Here is a 20455-nt window from a genome sequence, read left to right as displayed (position 1 = left end):
TGATACTTGCATTGTTTGATTCACAGAACTGCTGTGAGGAAAGAACTTTGTAAATCTTAGAGAACAATTTAAATATGAATTTAAATCAGGTCTGAGGAGTTAAATATATAATATAATGCAAATATTTTATTTTGATGCAAATGTCAACCCACCCACATGTGTACCAACATCCCTTTTAAAAGCTAAAGCACTTTGTCCTCTGCAAAATCCCTGAGCTAATCTGAGTACAACAAAAGCGCCATGCTAATATCCACTCCCTACATGGCCAGAAGAGTCCTGTTAAGGGAGGAAAGTTGGCTGCCTCTCACTCAGACATAATTCAGTGGTGAATTAAGCAAATTGATGTGGGCAGACAAAGAAAAATCGAGGAGAGGGACAGAGCAGTATAAAACCTCCCCCAGTGCTGGTAGGTGGAACCCTAGGACTACAATAGCTAGTAGAACAAGACAAAAGGAGCCCCGTGGCCTCTGCCCCTCCTCGATATAGGAGCTTTCCCTGCAGGATCAAGGGACTCCTTATTGCTCCTGAAGGGGCCTGGCAGAACTGGACTGCTGCTGTCAGCTCCAACTTAGAAACCAAAAACCTTTTTTCCCTAGTTACTTGAACTGTTAAGTCAGCCAGCAGGGCATTCATTCTACATTCATGCTGTGTTTAGATTCTAAATTATAAAGTGTTTCAAACAAGGATTTAATTTCTATTTAACAAGATAACAATTGTAAGTTAATTATACATCAACTGATAATGAATGGATCGATTTTTCCCCCCCGTGGGTTTGACAAGGGGACCCTGAATGTACATCTATATGGAAGCAGATGAAATCCTGGGAATTCTGTTTTAAGGAACTGGCTCAATGAGTACACCCTACAATAATTATTGCAGCTAGATGCGGCATTATAGACTTCTTATCGCGACTGGACATGCCGGGACTGTCAGCAATTCCTGGGACGATAATCGCTTGCTAACAAAATACTGATTGTTTCAGACATACTCACATGTTGCTGTTTAAAACAGACCGCTAAAACGTAAACTGATATAGCTGTGGAGGGGAGGATTGTTTCTTGTGGGCTGGACAATGATTAAGTTTCTGAGTCGGAGGGGTCAACACTCAGAGTACAACTGAGAAACTCGGTATCCGGTTAAATGCATAAAAACATGGAGTTGTCGATTTAGAATGCAATGGTATCTTAAATATCATCTATTTCCCAATCACTTAATTTTACACATGGGGAAACTGAGGCCCAGAGAGGTGAAACGGCTCGCCCAGGGTAGGAAGCAGCAGAATGAGATTTGAGCCTAAGATTTGACTCGTTCTACCGCAGCACATTCCTCTCATCAGCCAGAATCCCCTGGCAGATCCTACTCGCCAACAGCACATGGCCAGAATCAGCAGGGGAGGATATGTCCCTGGTGACACCCCTTCCTTCAAATATCAGGTGAAATGTCTTGGTGAAAAGGAAAAAGAAACAAGTTTGAGCTTTTCAAAAGTAACCCCAGAGTAGAGTTCAGATCCAATCTTCCTGAGCCCCAGAAAATAGAGGATTGGGATTGTCTTCAGACTAGATGTTTGTTCCCTCTAGGCCTGTTTATTTCCCTATTTCTGTAGGCATTTAGAAGCGTTCACAACCTCACTCCCTTTACTTAGCCATACCTATTCCAATCTGAGGAAATGAGGTCGGATTTCTCAACGTGATATGTTTTGGCTCCTTTTGATTAAAGTTCCTTGATGTCAAAACATTTGATAAAGCACCTTGTGTTATCTTGTAGAAAAGATGGAGAAGTGAAACCTACATGATAGTTCCATTAGATGGATTTGAAACTTATGGAAAGGCTTCTCTAGAAAAGTGAATTCATGTATAAAACCGCTATCACATTGTTTACTGTCTTAAGGAGGAGTAGTGTTTGGGAAGGAGGGAGAAAATTTCGAACTCAAAATTTCATAAATGTGAATGTTAAAAATTGTCTTTATACGTCATTAGAAAAAAAGAAATAGCATTTTTTTTAAAGAAAGAAAAGTGACTTTGAGGAAACAGTCATTTATTAAGCACCCAGGTTCTGTACTAAGCACTGGAGGGACAGAGAAAGGCCCAGCTAAATGCCCCTCAGTGTTCTCAGTTTGGGTTTTTCCCAGATGCCCTTGCTGGCCCCTGTTAGGTATGCATGGAAATAAGAACCAGCCCCTTCACCCTGCTGTCTCTGGATTCCTTTCATGGTCCTATGACCCCTTCCATAGAAAAAGTTGAGAACAGAGGCAGACTCCTAAGTACTGAACTATTGGTGGCCATTTGGGCCTAGCCCTCTGTCATGGGGAGCTCTGGCAGCTGGGTTTTATCCTCTAAAGCAATCAGATCGGACCTAAACCACTGTGTGTCTGTGATGCCCTAACCAAGAGGTTTGGGCTGATTTGCCGTGTAACCTCTAGGTAGCCCGAGGAAAGAAGATGCTGTCCCCTAGTTATGGCTACTGGCAGCAGTTGCTGTCTTCTCGTTCTCATAGCCCAACTGTCCTGCCTCCTTTGCTGAGATGACAACTATCCATATAAGGTCTGTGCCGTGACAATTTCTACCTGGGCCTGACAACAAAAGGACGCATCTTTCACGGCTTACATCTCTAGCATCACTTAGCTGACTCACAGGGCTATAAGGCCCAGGTGCAGGTACCTCATTTAAAATGGTACCCAAGACCTCGATTAAACATGATTCAAACCTCAGAAGCATTTCCAATGAAATCCAGGCTTTGTGACAGTTGGGAAGTGTCCAAGGGAAAATTTGAACCTTAGTCCAGGGCTGGTGCTTTATTCACTGTGCCACCTAGCTGCCCCTCTGCAAAGGAGTTAGTACAGATGTCATTGGCCCTAATTTATGGATGAGGAAATGCGTCTCAGAGAAGTAAATAGACCCAACCATATTTACATGGAGAAAAAGTCTCAGAGAAAGGCTTTTTGATGCCTTTTCCAGTTGGCTTTGCCACAGCATCACTGTCTTTCATTTTTTCAGAGGTAGTTAAGGATCATTCCTGCCTGGAGGCAAGAGGATAGCTCTAGCTGACCACTCAAAATTTCTTTGAACCTTAAGGTTTTCTGGCGGAAAAAAAGGAGTCTGCCTTCTGTATTCTTAGCATAGCTATCCCAGAAGATACTGAAAATAGGTATCTATCCCAAAATAGCATTCTATGATCAAAGTAACTGGGTGAGCCAGGCTGAAAGGAGCAGAGTATCTGGGTATCTCCCTTAAAGCCAACTGGACATGACCTTGAGAAAGCAGTTCCTACAGGTGAGATGGGGTGAAGGTTACTTCTTGCTAGGTGGATGTTAGCCAAAGGAAAGGGGATATCATTAACTTGAGCTGTCTGGATCCCAAGACCTTTAATACAATTGTGTCAGAGAGAATAGGGAAGGGCTCGAAAAGTACTACTGAGGATGAACCTAGCTCTGAGCTTTAGACCGGCTTATTATCACCCAGTCTTTTGATGAATCCTGTGCCCAAGACCTCAGTCGGCTCATAGCACTGCATAGCACAGAACAGGGGGTACACAGGACACAGAAGAACAGGAGCACAGACACACACAGTGATGAACCCCTTAGTTAACCAGAAACTCCATAGAAATCCCCCAGCTATCTTGTTTTCTCTCTTGTTGCCACAAACGCTCAGCTTTGCAGCCACAATATAAAGCCTCAGAGGCCTGGGCTCTCTCTCTGCTTCTACCTGAAGCCTGTAGGAAGCATCAAAATGAGAGAAACTGGCAGACCCATTTGGGCCACTGGCAGAAATAGCTGTCTTTCTGCTCCCTGAGCTCAACTGCCTTGCCTCCATGAATCTGGCAACAGAGATGGTTTCTGGAGAGGGATCTCAACTCGGAAGTTTTATGTGGAGGAGGTCTACCTTACTACAGAAAACAACTCCAAGGACAAAACACAATTAACAGGGCAAGTATGAAAAAAAAAGAGCCACTTAGGTGGCAGTTGTTCTGGTATTGTGTAACAATCCGCATTTGCGGCTCGTCTCCCTTCGAACAGCTCTTAACTAATATAGTTCAATTTGGATGATGGATGATAGGGATCCGGTGCCTAGCTCCTAAGAAAGAGATTTTAAATCACATCTTCTTTTCATTTTTTAAGGGAAGCGAAATGAGTTTCCCATCCTGGCATGATTTATCACCTGAAGGTCCAGCAGGAGAGCTGTCTGTATGGCTCTCCAGCCCTAATTCTGCTATCTGAAAGCCTATGATTGTGTGGTGTTCATGCCAGCCGGGATGCCATATATTGCTGGGAAGCCGTGAGAGCTCTTCAAAACCAGAAGATACCGAGGCAGCCGGCTTAGCTGAACCTAGTGGCCACTCCCTGTCTGGTCGTGAAGGGCTTCCGCATCCTTCCAACAGAGGCCGGCACCTCCCTTAACCACTCCCCAGCCCCCATCACTGTGCTCATCCCCACACTGGTCATTATCCCTATTTTGGATGGGCTCGGGGTAGCTGGGCTCCAGTGCCAGCTCTTCAGCTAAGTGGCAGTGTGGTCTTGAATATAAGTCCCCTTCCCCTCTCTGGACCTCAGGTTACTGATTTATAAAAGGAGAGAGTTGGCCACATCATTACCGAGTTCCTTCTGGTTCTAAATTTCTATGATGTCATCACACATTTGCCAATGATACCAAAATCCCAAAGGCAGGAACCCAGAGGTGCACACAGAATTTCTCCCGCCCTCTACTTCTGTACTAACCCAGGCTTGGAGATTCTCTCCTGCCAAGTTGGAGGGACCGACCAGCATATCCTGATCCCCAAGGAACATGGAGAATGAAATGATAATTTACTCATTCAGCCATAGAACTGGAGAATTCCAGAAGGACCTCAGAGGCCATTTACAATCATGGGGTCATACTTGAATAGAAAAGGATCCCCGAGGGCTGCGTGTTGACTTAGATAATGCTCATTTATGGTTTTCCATGTTGCATTGCATTTTTGTTTATTTTGTCAAAAATTTCCCAATTAAATTTCATTTTTTGGTGAAACAATTGCCCAGGGTCACACAGATAATGAGTGTTAAGTGTCTGAGACCGGATTTGAACGCTTAGCTTCTCCTGACTTCAGGGCCCGTGCTCTATCCCCTGCACCATCTAGCTGCCCTTTCCCAACTACATTTTAGCCTGGTTTAGGCCTCAGGAGTTCTGCAGGCCTAGTAGGAAGAATACAGCTCCAGGCTATGAGTTTGGCACCTCTTATCTACACCAACTCATAGCTACAAAAGGACAAAAAGTGAGGGGATGATCAACTAAACTGATTGAAGACCTCCAAAGATGGGGAATTCACTACGTTCTGGGACAACTTTTGTAAAACTAATGAATACTTTTTCCCCCTTATGTGGCATTACAACAAGCCTCTCTACAGCATCTGTCCAATTCTCCTAGTTCTACCTACTGTGCCAACCTCACATGACAATAGCCTTTAGAATGCTGAAAAACAGCAATCATGTCTCTCCCTGCTGCCTCCCCACCCACACCCCTTGCCCAGTCTCATCTCTTCCAGGCTGAACATCTCCAATTTCTTCAACAGATCATCTTGTGATGTGGTTTCCGGCCCAAGTAATAGTCTGCGCATTTTCATCTGGACATGTTTCAACTTGTCCATTTGTTTCCTAAAACATGGCCCTAAGGACCCAACATAAATCTCTAGATGTGGTCAGCTCAGGGTACATTGTAACCTCCTTCATTCTGGTCACTGTATCTCTCACTACAGCTTAAGTCTGGATTTGGGTTCAGGGCCGCCATGTCGTGGTTGTCATCCCTCAAAATATCCAGTCTTTTGAATATGGATCAACAATAGTAGCCCCTGCCTTCCAGAGTTGTTGTAAGTGCTCAACACAGTGCCTAGCACATAGTAAGTGCTATATTAATGTTAGTTGTTATCATTATTTTAAAATAGACATCCCCATTCTACCACCCATGGAATGTGCTAATTCAGCAAGTACATGGAAGCTTGAGCGGGCCTGTCTCTGGACTTAAGGGATTGAGGGAAAGTGGTAAGAGGATTAGAAGGGAAGCAATAAACTGGGAAAATATTTTTACAGTCAAAGGTTCTGATAAAGGCCTCATTTCCAAAATATATAGAGAATTAACTCTAATTTATAAAAAATCAAGCCATTCTCTAATTGAAAAATGGTCAAAGGATATGAACAGACAATTCTCAGATGAAGAAATTGAAACTATTTCTAGTCATATGAAAAGATGCTCCAAGTCATTATTAATCAGAGAAATGCAAATTAAAACAACTCTAAGATACCACTACACACCTGTCAGATTGGCTAAGATGACAGGAAAAAATAATGATGATTGTTGGAGGGGATGTGGGAAAACTGGGACATTGATTCATTGTTGGTGGAGTTGTGAACGAATCCAACCATTTTGGAGAGTAGTTTGGAACTATGCTCAAAAAGTTATCAAACTGTGCATACCCTTTGATCCAGCAGTGTTACTACTGGGATTATATCCCAAAGAGATTATAAAGAAGGGAAAGGGACCTGTATGTGCACGAATGTTTGTGGCAGCCCTTTTTGTAGTGGCTAGAAACTGGAAACTGAATGGATGTCCATCAGTTGGAGAATGGCTGAATAAATTGTGGTATATGAAAATTATGGAATATTACTGTTCTGTAAGAAATGACCAACAGGATGATTTCAGAAAGGCCTGGAGAGACTTACACGAACTGATGCTGAGTGAAATGAGCAGGACCAGGAGATCATTATATACTTCAACAACAATACTAGATGATGACCAGTTCTGATGGATCAGGCCATCCTCAGCAACGAGATCAACCAAATCATTTCTAATGGAGCAGTAATGAACTGAACTAGCTATACCCAGAAAAAGAACTCTGGGAGATGACTAAAAACCATTACATTGAATTCCCAATCCCTATATTTATGCACACCTGCATTTTTGATTTCCTTCACAAGCTAATTGTACAATAATTCAGAGTCTGATTCTTTTTGTACAGCAAAATAATGTTTTGGTCATGTATACTTATTGTGTATCTAAGTTATATTTTAATATATTTAACATCTACTGGTCATCCTGCCATTTAGGGGAGGGGGGGGTAAAGAGGTGAAAAATTGGAACAAGAGGTTTGGCAATTGTTAATGCTGTAAAGTTACCCATGTATATATCCTGTAAATAAAAGGCTATTAAATAAAAAAAAAAAAGAAAGTGGTAAGAGGACAATTCATCAAGATCTCAGATTTAGTGTTGGAAGGAACCATAGGAATCATCTAGGTCATCAAACCCCCTTATTTTATAGTAAAGGTAATTAAGTTAACATATATTGGACTACTTGTCATCTAGGGGAAGGGATAGGGGAAGGGGAGGGGGAATTGGAACACAAGGTTTTGCAAGGGTTAATGTTGAAGAATTATCCATGCATAGGTTTTGAAAATTAAAAAGCTTTAAGAAAGAAAAAAAGGAAAGGTAACTAAGTCAAAAGAGGTGAAGAAAATGGCCTAGAATCTCAAAGGTGATAAATGGCAAAACCATGATTTGAATCCAGGTCTTCTTTTCCACTCTACCATTCTGCTTCTCAATATGAATTATTATCTACTGACATCTCTTCCATCTTATACTTGTGAAATTAATGCTTTGAGCCCATATAGGATTTTAAATTTTATCTATTAAATTGTATCTTCTTAGACTCGGTCCATCGATTTAGCCAGTCAAGATCTATTTGGATACCAGTTCAGTGCACTAACAATCCCTCCCAGCTCCCCATCACCTGAAAATGTGATAAGGGTGTCACCTCTGCTTTCGTCCAAGTCATTGATTAAAAACTGGTTAATGGAACAGGACCACAAAAAGATCCCGCGCCAGATCATCGCACTTTGGTTCCAACTCTCTGATGGGTTTTTCCAACGCCTAACTATATCACCATCCAGTATAGCAGGAAAAGGCATTGTATCTGGAGTCAGAGTACCCCAGCTTAAATTCGAACTGTGCTACTTAATACCTGTAGAACCTTCAGCAAATCATTTCACCTCAGGGCCTCATCTGTAAAACACAGTAGTAGTTTTACCAGACGTTCATTAAGGTCACTCAGCTTTAAAGTCTATATCATCATATGTTCTCTCCCCCTTGTCGACAAGGCTATTGCAGAAGACTTTGTCAAATGTCACACTGAAATTGAGGGATATTATATCTGTGCCATTCTCCCGATCCCAATCTAGTCACTTTATCAAAAAAGGAAATGAGGTTAGTCTGGCAGGACCTGCTCTTGATGAAGCTGCCATGCTGGCTTTGTGTAATCACCATTTTTCCTTCTTAATGTTCGTAAAACATTCCTTTTAATAATCTATCCATCCACTTATCCGTCCAACAGATATTCACTAAACACTTGCTATAGGCAACACCCTGTGCTAGGCACCGTGATGGACCCAGAGATGATTAAGGAGTAGCATCCCTTTTAATAACATGATAGGCAAGAAGATAGGCCTTCAAGTTATTCCCCTCCCTGATTCTTAGTGTTTCTTCAGACTCACCATCCCCCTCACACACATACAAAGATACAGCATGTGTGTACCCCGAGATTTAGAGGAGATATAGTCCCATTACCTCCACATTGCCTGCTCCCCACATCTCCTAGCTGTCCAAAGGGAAGTTGAGAGGCAAAATCAATAAATAGAGTGCTGGGCTAAGAGTCAGGAAGACCCAAGTTTAAATCCGGTCCCAGATACTTATTAACTATGTGACCCTGGGCAAGCCACTTAATCTTTGTTTACCTCAGTTTCCTCATCTGTCAAGTGGGGATAACAATAGCACCTACCTCATGGAGTATTGTGAGGATCAAATGAGATGAAATTTGTTAAAAGCACTAAGCAAAGTGCCCGGCGCGTAGTAGGTCCTATACAAATGCTCGTTCCTTTGCCTTGTTCCCTTCCCCCTTCCCCTGTTCACACTACTACTGGCATCAATTAAATCAAAGGGAGCAGAAGGGGATAGTCTCAGTGCCAGAGCTAGCTCTAGAGAATAGTAAATGTAGGGGCAAGAGTCTAGGGGAGCTCCTAGAGACTATGGAGTTCAAGTAGCTGGACAAATACAAGGAGCCAGTGACCAGGGAGGAGCCAGCTTTGGTGAATTGGCAGATTTTTAAATTAAAAAAAAAAGCCTCATCTTCTTAGATGCATCCCCATATGCAAATTCCCTGCCCCTTTCTGCTCACACCCAGGGTACCTTCTTATAACATATTTTCCCCTCCAAATCTGTGCCCTTTGCTTTGATGTTCACTGGGCACGATGAACACAGACAGCAATGGAAGGGCCTAAAGAATACCAAGTTCCTGCCTTCTTCCTCACCCTAGCCGTGTGTGGCCCTGGCTTAGCCCATGTCCCTCTCTCTTAAACATTTGCTTCCTCACCACTACTCCCTCTACCGAGCTGGGCCAGGATCTTTGTATAAGAGGGGATGGAGAAAGAAGTGTTAAATCTAGAAGTACTTACTCCTTCCCAGAAGGCCTGGAAAACCAGGCAGCATACAAAATGGTCGGTGACCATGGGCCATGGGATAGATTGCCTTGTTATTATTTGTTTGCAGGTGGTGTCCCCATTAAATAGTAAGCTCTTTGAGAATGAGGATTGACTTTTGCCTCTTTTTGTATCCTCAGTGCTCAGCATGGTGCCTGGCGCACAATAGGCAATAAATATTGATTGATTGATAGGATCATTGGTTCAGAGTTAGATTAGGCCTTTGAAGACATCTAATCCAACCTCCTCATTTGACAAATGACAAAACTAAGAGGTCCAGAAAGATTTTTAAGAGGGCTTAAATGGGCCTCTTAAGTAAAGAATTAGAAAATATCCTCCTAGGATCCAAATCAGTTCCAATTGATCAGTGATGAACAGAACCAGCTACACCCAGTGAAAGAACACTGGGAAACGAGTGTGGACCACAACGTAGCCTTTGCGCTCTTTCTGTTATTGTTTGCTTGCATTTTTGTTTTTCTTCCCAGTACCTTCTTTCTAAATCCGATTTTTCTTGTGCAACAAGATAACTGTATAAATATATATGTATACATATATTGCATTTACCATATACTTTAACATATTTAACATGTATGGCGCTACCTGCCATCTGGGGGAGGGGGTGGGAGGAAGGAGGGGAAAAGTTGGAACAGAAGTTTTTGCAATGGTCAATGTTAGAAAATTACCCATGCATATGTTCTGTCAATAAAAAGCTATAATAAAAAAAGAAAGAAAATATCCTCCTAGAAACTGGGAAGGCACTATATCTTCCCTCTGACTAGACTGAGTATACCAGTTACCACACCTGTACAGAGGAAAGCGGTCTAAGATGGTGGTACTGGGTGGTGGAAAGAGTCCTTAACTCTGAGTCAGCGGGCCTTGGGCATGAACCCACCATGCGATTATAGGCAAGCCTCTTCCCCTAATCTAAGAAGCTGAGATAGAAGAGGGACAAATGTAAAATTCAACACTTGGGTTCAAAGCACCAATTACATAAGTGCAGGATAGAAGAAATGTGGCTGGACAACTGCTCATGTTAAAATGAAGGGGAATGGATTCAGTCTCTAAGGTCCCTAACAGCCCTGACACTACATCATGAGCACTAAGCCCTGTACAATTATTAGAACATGACATGATGCTATGGAAAAACAGCAATGGGGGGACCTATAGAATACCAGGTTCCTGCCCTAATCCTTATTCCAGCTTTGCGTGGCTCTGGTCTGGTCCAGGTTCCTCTCTCCTTCACTTCTCCCTCTGCCACCCCCAAGTTGGACCAGAATCTCAGCTTAAGGAGGGTGCCTAGTTCTGGGAGCCAGGAGATTTGGATTCGAGTTCCTGCGTCTATTACTAATGTCCTAAATCAAATCCTTTCCCTTCTCTGAGAACAAGAGGCTTGGACTAATGATCTCTAAGGGTCTTTCCAACAGTGATAAGAAAAGCTAATATTTATATAGCACTATGTGTCAGGCCCTGTGCTAACTGCTTTTACAATTATTAATCTCATTTTGATCCTCACAACAGCCCTGGGAGATAGGTGCTATTATGATCCACATTTTACAGATGAGGAAACTGAGGCAAACATGTTAAGTGATTTGCCCTGGGTCACATACCTAACAAGTTAATAAGCTAATAATAAGTCAGGTCTTCCTGAATCTAGACCTGCCACTATATCCACCAAACCATCTAGCTGGGCAGGAAGAGGAATTATTAATCTCAAGAAGTTTCTAGAACAGATTCCTCGAGCATAGTCAATAACTCCAAAGCCTGGATGGCCTTGGCCTTCAGTATGGTGCAGTGGAAAAAGTGAGATGGATGTCTAGGTTCAAATCCTGGCTCTGCCATTTACTATCTGGGTGACATGGGGCAATTCCCTTAACCTCATTTTCTTTGCTTGTCATATAAGGGTCTTTTATTAGATTACTTCTCACGGTCATTGGAGCTCTAAATCTGCCTTCAATCTTATGTTCCATGACCTTTCTTTTCAAGGGCCTTCTTTTTTTTCCCTTACTAACAGCATCCTGACTGGTCAGGTCAGAATGATTTTGCTTTTGGCCAAAGGACTTTGTAAGAGTTCTAGGCAAGGTGTCAGTATACATTCTTAAAAGATAAGAAAGGATGATAGAAAAGGAAGTCCCATTCAAAATAGTTACAAAATGAATAAAATATCAATCTATCAAAAAGTCAATCTGCCAAGACACATTAAAGAGAAATATAAATATAATTAAAGAACATATTATAAATAAATAATGACGAATTGGACGGATAGTAATTGCTCATGGTTGGGCCGTACCGGTATAGTAAATTGACTTAGAGGTTTCATGTCATATCAGTCAAACTGCAAAGGCGGGTACTTTATGAAGCTAGAGAACATAATAGCAAAATTCATTTGGAGGAACAAAATGTCTAGAATCTCACAGGAAATAATAGCCCAAAAAAGTAAGAATAAAGGGGGACTAACACTGTTGGACCTCAAATTATATTATAAAGCAGTAATTATCAAAACTATTTGGTTATGGTTAAAAATAGAAAAGCAAATCAATGGAACAGGTTACATAAGAAAGAACCAGAAACAATCATATTTAATAATCCACTGTTCAATAAACTGGCAAACATAAATTACTTGAAAAAACACTCCATTTGACAAAACCTGCATCTAACCACAATAAGCCTCAAATAAATGTACAACCTGGATATTAATTGCCTTTTTTTGAATCCCCAGTGCTTAGCACAGTGCTTGGCACATACATGCTTGTTGACATCATTAAAAAAAAACTAGAAGAGGAACATAAATGCTTGTTGACTTGACATCATTAAAAATAAAATTAGAAGAGAACAAAATTTAGTACATCTCAAAACCATGGCTAGAGAAAGAGTTCTTAAGCAAACAAAGGATAGAAGTCATCTCCAAGATAAAATAGCTAATTTCAACTATTTGATGTTGCAGTGCTCAAACACAAATAAAATCAAGACAACTAGGGCAAGAAAGTTGTTTATTGGGGAGTAAATCTTTGCGACCAATTTTCTGATAAGCATTTGGTATCCAGGATACAAAACCATTTACTAGATAGATAATTATACATGCATATTTGTTTATATATAATTATATGCATAAAAACCCAAATGTATAAAACACACATGGACCAAAAACCATTCTCTAATACAAAAGTAGTCAAAGGATATAAAAAAATATTTCTCAAAATAATTGCCAACCCTTAACACCCACGTGAAAGATGGCTCCAAATCATTAGTTATAAGAGTACAGATCAAAACCACCCAGAGATTTCACCTAACATCAAGGAAATGAGCAAAGGTGACAAAAGAAAAAACTGACCAATCTTAGAGGGACTATGAAACAATCAGCACGTTAATACACCAAGAGAGCTGCAAATTGGTCAAACCATCTCAGAAAGCAACTTAAATATCTATATCCTTTGATCCCGAGATTCCACTGCTAGTTATGTACAAAGGAGGTCAAAGACAAAAACAAAAATACCCTATGTACCAAAATACTCATGTCAGCTCAAAGAACTAGAAATGGTATAGGTGCCCATTGAATAACAATGCAGAGTGAAGTAAGGAGAACCAGGAAAGCAATATCAAACAATGACTCCAACAATCTAAACAAAACCAATCAAAAACAAAAACAAAAAAAAGATAGGAATCAAATGCTGTGTAATTACAATGACTATATGTGCCCTTAACTTAGAGAGGAGAATATATACCTCTCTCCCTCCTTTCTTTGCAGAGATAGAAGACTATGGCTATGCAACATTGCATATGCGGTTAAATGCGTTGATTAGTTTTACCGAACTGATTTTTTTCCACTTTCTTTGTCACTCTTTGTTACAAAGGATATCTCGCTGGGTAAGAGAGGGGGAGGAATATATTCAGAAATTAAGGTGATGCGAAAATGTAAAATAACAATAAAAATAAAATGAAGTTTAAGAAAGATCAAAAGCCAAAGAAACCAAGAGAATTTCTCAATGAAAACATAGGTACCGTTTCCAGGTTGATTTCAGAAGATGACTCATTGACAGTCACATCTGTTCTTCTCTTTGTATCTCTGGTATTTCACTCAGTAGCTCACATAATTAGGCGCTGAACTGAATTGAATTGTTTTTAGTGGAGAGTCTAGACTAGTTTTTGAAGTGGGCAATATAAATGGAGTAGGGGTGTGCTGGAACCAGCTCCTACAGGCTCCTGAGAGCCAACTGTGAAATTTTCCGTGTGAATATTTACATCTCAAAATTGGCGAATTCTATACATTAGAGTTTGATTTATTTTGTTAATTTCCAGACTAAGAAAATAGTGAAGAAAATGTTAACAATTCAGAATAAGCATAAAAGTGTTTCTTGGAGTACACTTTTTTGGGGGACACCTGATTGTTAAATATTTACCAGCACCCCCTTGAGAAAGACCCTCACGTTTATTTATAAGTGACTATTAATGGTCAGTAACTTTGCTTTGTGTGGTATTGTTACGTGGTAGAAGTTAGTTAAAATCCCTACACACACTTCCGGTGTGGTTCTAGATACAAAGAGCAGACCAAAGTAACCTCAAAGCTTGTTTCCAAGCATAGAAGCTCTACAAACAAGGATTTGCCAGGCCAGGGAGCCCCCAGCTGGTGCCTTTGGTACTTACCATCTGGATGACAGAAACAGGCCCAATGCTGTTCACATAGATATCAACATCAATGTTCGTAGGCTTGACTGAAAGGGGAGCAAGACAGAAGAAGGTAAAAAGCTAGCAATGTAAATGTCAGAAGGGGAGATGGCCGGAAGGAAGACCACATTTGTATACTTAAGCCATTGTACTGGTCCCTCCAATATTCAAGTTAGAAAACATATTGACTTGAATAGAATCACCTATTATATCTAAGGCACTGAAGACAAAAAAGGCAAAAAAACAAAAGCGTCTCCTCGATCTTCGATCAATTTTCATTCCAATAGGAAAGTCAATTGGTACCCTGACAAGTGTCTGTATAACACATATGAGGTCAATTCAGGGGGAAGGATTTGGGAAGACACTCGCAGCTGGGCATGGGAGTGGAAATCGGGATAGGCTTCATGTAGAAGGTGGTCCTCAGCCTGGATTTTAATCTGGCTTTTTGGTCTAGAAGATCTCCATCAGGTCCTGGTGACTTCTGTATGCAGGTGGTCAGAGCCCTTATTACTCAGACCCAGTTCTTTCTTTCACTCTCCTGTGCTGCTGTCTGATCTGCTTGCGCCACCATTTTGGAAGTTTTTCTTTCTCTCCCCAATCTCTCCCTCTACTCTGATCTAGGGGAAAAGGACAGGAGGTTCTCTGATACTTACTTCCAATGTCAGGCCTCAGCTTGCTGTCATAATCCTTCAGAAGGGTATTCAAGATCTGGGTGGCATCAGTCTCTTGGGCCCTGGGAGTCAGGACCCAAGTCTTGTTGACACCAAGGTAGTCATAGTCATATTCCTCGGCACTGTCGGAGCTAGGATCAAGAAAGACCAAATGAGTCTAAGGGCCCCTCCCTGAAAGTTCTCTCCCAAATGCCCCTCCCCAGAAAGATCACCTTTCTTTAGCCCCAAATCCCCCAGTTAAAGTCCACTCTCCCTTCCCTTCCCAAGGTAGTTTCTAGCAATCGTATGCAAAACTACTTTCACCCCGGCGCTGGGCTTTCAAAATCAGGGCCTAGTAGCAAGAGCAAGCAGGAGCCTCCCTGGCAAAAGAAAAAGGTAATGCTTTTGGACACACACACCTTCCCTTTCTTGTCTGTCTTCTAAGTTTGAACCATGAGGCTGTCCCACACTTTCCACTGAATCATAGGAGGGGCTTAGACCAGCCAGGCTTTAATGACTGCCAAAGGAGCAGATACCCTGGGGATTCAGTGTTCTTGCTGAGAAGGAGGCCTTTAAGGTCTTGCCTCCCTCTAAACAAGACGAAAGGACTCGGGAGAAAAAGGAATCAAGGTAAAGGCAAATATTCAGTAGATGCAGGTGAGCACAGCCTTTCTCCGGGCCTCTAGGAAGAAAAACCCTAAGATGAGATTTAGTCCACTGATAATTTATAAGAATCCAATGAGCATTTAGGAGCTACTACTATGTGCAAGTAACTGGCTGGATACTATTCTCTTCCCTCAGGGGGGAATCTAGCTTGTAAGGCAGGGCTGGGAAACATCTGGGCCTCGAAATCATTGGATGAGGCAACTGTGGGCAGTGATGAACACAAAGTTAGGTACAATGACCTCCCAGCGCTTGAATTCTTCTAGTCGGTCGTTTTGAATGGCCGCAAATGATGTTATAAATATCCGAATGGCCCTTGGCAGAAAAAAAGGTTCCCACCCCTGATATAAGAGGAAACCATGGCAAACTTCCCACAGGAAGTGGCACCAAAGAGAGCCTTGCCAAGGCTTCTGAGCAGCTTCTGAGAAGTAAAGAGGGAGAGCAGTCAAACAAAGGCAAGCTATGGAACACCAAAGTTTCCAAAGCAGCAATTTGCCTAGATCGGCAACTGTATAAGGAGGAATAAGATGAAAGAATCCTGAAAAGGTATACAGTGCTGAAACTAATTTCTGATGATCTTCAAATGCCAAACTAAGAACACTGTATATTAATGTAGAAGCAATAGGGAGCTCTAGAAGGTCCTAAAGCAGGAGAGTGATAGGATCAGACTTGGGTTTTAGGGAGATTGTTTTAGCAGATGTTTTGGAGATGAATTAGAGGAGAGGGAGAGAGACTGGGAGTCTGATTAAAGAGCTGCAGGATAGAGATGAATTTGGAAGGGGGTTAGAGAAGGGAGGAACGGAAAGAGATCTTTGCAGATCACACCCTTTGTGGGACTGCTCATTGTATGTAACTTACTCTGTCCTGATTGGGTCAGTTACCAGAGTCCCCATAGCGCGCCAGCCAGCAAGGTGATCTGAGGGAAGGGTTTTCTCATGGCATGCGTACAGCTGATGTGGCAGGGCCCTTGATAAAAATTCGATATTAGCTATTCTGATGGGTCAATGACCAGCTCAGAAAGGGATGGGATGGGAGGTTTCATAGCAAAAGGAGAGAGAAGAGGGAAGAAGTGTTGAGGGAGGATGTGGGAATGTGTGGTTGTGTTGGAGATCAGCCCCCCTCCCCGCTGGCTTTCACAATAGGATAGAGTTGTGACCCATCTCCCCATTCTGTGATCGGTTAACGATGTACCCCTTGGGGTCTTACCACAACCCTTGGTGGGATAGCCCCATTTGGGAGATGGCTGATTTATTCTCTCAGTAAAGGAGAAGAGGTCCCTTGTTGAGAGAGCTTGCAGAAAGATGAAGAGGGTTGGAACAGTTGCTGTGAAGAACCTCCTATAGAAAGAACACTCATTGTTTTTTTTAATTTTCAAAGTTTTTTAGTTGAAATCTTCATCTTTATGATACTAAAGGCCTTTTCCAATATCTCATTGTAGCTTGGAAGTAAGCCTGGGTAAAGGAAGGCTAATCTGTCACAACGAAGCCCTAGTTAAGCTTACCCGTCCGGGAAGGGTTCGTCTACCGGCTTGGCCACAGACCACGCTCCTTGCGGTCGGCAGACCAGCCCGGCAAAACGCGAGGGCGGCTCAGCAGCAGCAGGTCAGTTACCGGGGGATGAAGGTTTGGGCTCAAAACCACTCACGAGATCCATCTCCCGAGGCTTCGTAAGGCTTTTGATCTCCTTTGTTAGGATGCCCTCACTGAAAGATTGTGACTCTTTGGAAGTATGTGTCACTCATCTCTTGGAGGGATCTGCTCTCTCAGTCATCCTGTTCTTTTATTAGTAAAAAGCGGTAATTAGCCAGCTCATGTACATTATCTTGGAGATCTCAGTCATTGGTGTGGGTCTACCCATTTGGTGGCAGATAGCAGAACTGCAAGCCTAGACTGGCAAGAGGAAATCAGTAGCTGCTGGGGGTAACCACTCTGCAAACCCAACCTATTTCAGGGATGGCAAACCAAACGGAGCTCAGAGTACCTGTTTCCCCGTCCCTGACAGGGGGAAGAAAGTAGGCTGGCCAGAGAAGCCAAATTGGTGTAGTGTTCTGAGCTCGGGTAGAAGAGGTACGATACCTAGGATGTGAGGAACCAGACCTCAAAGCAAATTTTGCTATATCCCCGGCCCTCCCCTTTGCCATCGTGGAGAGAATGCCCACTAGTGGTATACCGTGTTCTAGGAGAGAATAGGAACGTTCTCCCTCACCAAAATGACTGTCAGTCGGTATTCTAGAGATGGCCGAGAGGAATCCTCCCAGCTCAGATCTCTGGCCCGGGAGGCTGAGTAGATATGTGGGAACCCACTCAGGCACCCCCACAGAAAGGAGTGTGAGCGTCGGCCCGAGGAAAGGGTGAATGCGAGAGCAGGAGGGTGGCCGGGGCCAGGGTCACAGGCAGCAGCTCGGGCACCGGCTCTTTTCCTTCTCTGGGGCTCTTGGGCAATGCTCTATCCGATCCATCAGAGATTCGGGGCTGGGTGGCCCAAACCAGAGAGATGGCACTGGGGATGAGGGAGGCAGAGCCTTCTCCACACCCTGCTTGGAAGGGTCTCCTCCCTAAAATCTCCCCGGGTCTCTCCAGGGCTTTGAAACCTGGCACTCCAGAGAAGCCCAAGCCGGGCATCGGAGGAGCCAACGGCCCGGCCCGGGGCCAGACAGGACAAAAATCAATCTGAGCTAAGGCACTGCAGAGGGAGGGCCAAGGGCAGGGAGGGAGGGCCGGTGAGCCCAGAGCCGAGAGGATTCTTAGTGGGCAACCGGGCTGCCGGGCCACAGCCTAGCCTGCTGCACCAGTGGCAGCCCGAGGAGCCCCCAGCCTGCCAGTCCCCGGCCCAGTCCCGTCCCCGGCCCAGTCTCTGCCTGCATCGGTAATGGGATTTGATGGGCAGTAAGTTGCCTTATTCTGCCAATTAGCTCCAGCCAGTAAAATCCCACTTCCCTGGAGCCCTGAGGGTAATGATCTGCTGACAACATGTTCTCTCCCGATCCGGCCATTAAGCTCACTAGCGGGGCTAGGGATAGTAGGGAAAAAACTTGAAAATCCGTGTGCTCCGGACTCGAGGAGCTGTTTACAGCAAAGCCTCGGGGAGGCAAAAGGCCGGCCTGGCTCCGAGCCTGCATCTGCACCCGCCAGCCCCACCCTGAGGACGTCAGGGGGAGGGCCGAGGAGGAGGGGGCGCCGCTGGGGAAGTGCGAGGGAGGGAGGCTGGGGAGCAACAGGCCGACGGCCGGCCTCCGGCGGAGTGGGGAACACCTCGGCCTCCCTTCGGGGCTCTCGCAGAGTCCCGTGGCGGCCGAGCCTCAGCCCCCACACGCTCTCCAACTTGGGGGCCTCTGCCCGGGGGAGGGTGGCCAAATAGACCTGGCTCGCTTTTCCCTCCCGGAAGGTCAGGGGAGCCGGAGGGGGAGCCCAGGCCCGGAGACCCACGTCCCCTCCCCCCCCCAGTCATCGCGGGGGGTCGGGTCCGGGCCAGAGAGACTGAGGCTTAGGACAAGTGACTGGGCATACGGCAGAGTTTGGCCGCCACTTGCACCCAGAGCCCGTCTTTGTCCCTTTTGAAAGGGAGGGACGCGGGCTGTCGGGGTCAATCCGGTCCCCCCTAACTCGGAGGGAAGCCTGCGAACCCCGAGGCAGCCCTGCCAGTGCACCCACTTGGAGAGCGTGGAAATGAATTCTGGGCGCCGCCGTTTGTGCTGGAGGAAGCAGAAAGGATGCACATTCCTGCCCCCTCCCAGCCCGAGGCTTGGGGAGAGAGGCTCCAAGAACATGGCACGGGAGCCCGAGACCAGCCAAAGGCGGCCCCCCGGTGGGCACGGGGGCAGGCACGGCGGGGCGAGGGGCCGGGCGGCCGGCCGTCAGGTCCCCCGGCCACGCAGGCAGGAAAAAGCCAGGCGGCCAGAGAGGGAGCCGGCGCCGGGTGACATTACCGCACTCCCCTTCTTCCTCCCGCATCCCCTTCTTCCTCCCGCATCCCCTTCTTCCTCCCGCATCCCCTTCTTCCTCCCGCATCCCCTTCTTCCTCCCGCATCCCCTTCTTCCTCCCGCATCCCCTTCTTCCTCCCGCATCCCCTTCCCAACTCAGCTCTGGACTTCTTGGAGCTGGGAGGCTGGTCCCCCGACTCCTCCGACTTGGCTCCGGCACAAGTCTTTCCCCGGCTCCCCAGATCTCCCCTCGTCCAAATCCCCTGCCTTCAAAGCTGGGGGGCTCTCAAAGAACCAAGGGGGCAGGCTACTTGGTGCCAGCTGAATTTTGCTGGGGCCCCGCGCAGCTTCCCTCCCCCAGGCATCAGGCGGACCCTTCATTAGGAAAGCAAGGAGGCGATAACTGGGAGACTGGACTCAGTTTCCTCATTGGTCAAAATGAAAGGAAAATTGGTTTTTAAGGTCTCTTCCAGGACTAAGGTGCCAGGAGAAATGGAGAAGGACTCGGGACAAACAGGAGCAGTGTAGGGGAGATGGGAATGGAGGGGGGGGGGTGATAGGAGAGAAGGATTGGCTTTTCATTTAGATATCTCTCTCCTCCATGGAAGGGGTCGGATGGGCGGAATGGGATGGGATGCTGGGGGCTGAAGCGAAAAGACGATCCTCTCACCTGATCTGGAGGGCCGGGTAGATGGCCAGGTAGAGCAGGAGAAGTTTGCCAGACATCTTGGAGACCAGAGGCAGACCCTGTCTCTGAGGCGGAGTGTCCACAGAGAGAGAGGCTCAGCGTGAGCTTTGGGTTTTGAAAGGCTCCCAACTCTCCCCCCCACCTCCTCTCCCTTCCCCTCCCCTCCCCTCCCCTCCTCCTCCTCCTCCTCCTCCTTCCCGCCTCCTTCCCTCCCCCTGCCTCCTTCACCCAATGGAAATCACTAGCGTCCGAGGGAGCTGCGGCTGGGCTTGGGGAGGCGGGGAGTGGGAGTCAGGCTGGAGACAGGGAGGGAGCCCCCTGAGTTAAGGGGAGGAAGCGGCAGAAAACCCAGGCAAGTGGCTTCCCTCCCCCCAAAGGGCAGCAG

The 20455-nt window shown here is 45.1% G+C and overlaps 1 protein-coding gene across 4 annotated transcripts in view; it reads right to left on the bottom strand.

Annotated features, from left to right (window-relative positions):
- GABRE (gamma-aminobutyric acid type A receptor subunit epsilon) overlaps positions 1 to 20202 on the bottom strand; it is a 62715-nt gene extending 42513 nt beyond the window's left edge. Inside the window, exons 1-6 of one of the 4 annotated variants that reach the window (XM_031945248.1) lie at positions 20053 to 20113; positions 16964 to 17238; positions 16669 to 16799; positions 16321 to 16428; positions 14803 to 14951; positions 14129 to 14196 (exon numbers count right to left, since the gene is read on the bottom strand). In XM_031945248.1, the coding sequence (XP_031801108.1) occupies positions 14129 to 14196; positions 14803 to 14951; positions 16321 to 16428; positions 16669 to 16694 (351 nt within the window). In that variant the 5' untranslated portion in view covers positions 16695 to 16799; positions 16964 to 17238; positions 20053 to 20113. Of the gene's footprint in view, positions 1 to 14128; positions 14197 to 14802; positions 14952 to 15218; positions 15281 to 16320; positions 16429 to 16668; positions 16800 to 16963; positions 19440 to 20052 lie in introns of those variants that run through there. The other 3 variants (XM_031945247.1, XM_023506986.2, XM_031945249.1) reach the window with 3 other exon arrangements.
- Positions 20203 to 20455: the final 253 nt, after the last annotated feature.

Source organism: Sarcophilus harrisii, chromosome X, assembly GCF_902635505.1.
Source record: "Sarcophilus harrisii chromosome X, mSarHar1.11, whole genome shotgun sequence".
NCBI classification, from domain to species: Eukaryota; Metazoa; Chordata; class Mammalia; order Dasyuromorphia; family Dasyuridae; genus Sarcophilus; species Sarcophilus harrisii.
This window is presented reverse-complemented; position numbering and strand designations above follow the sequence as displayed.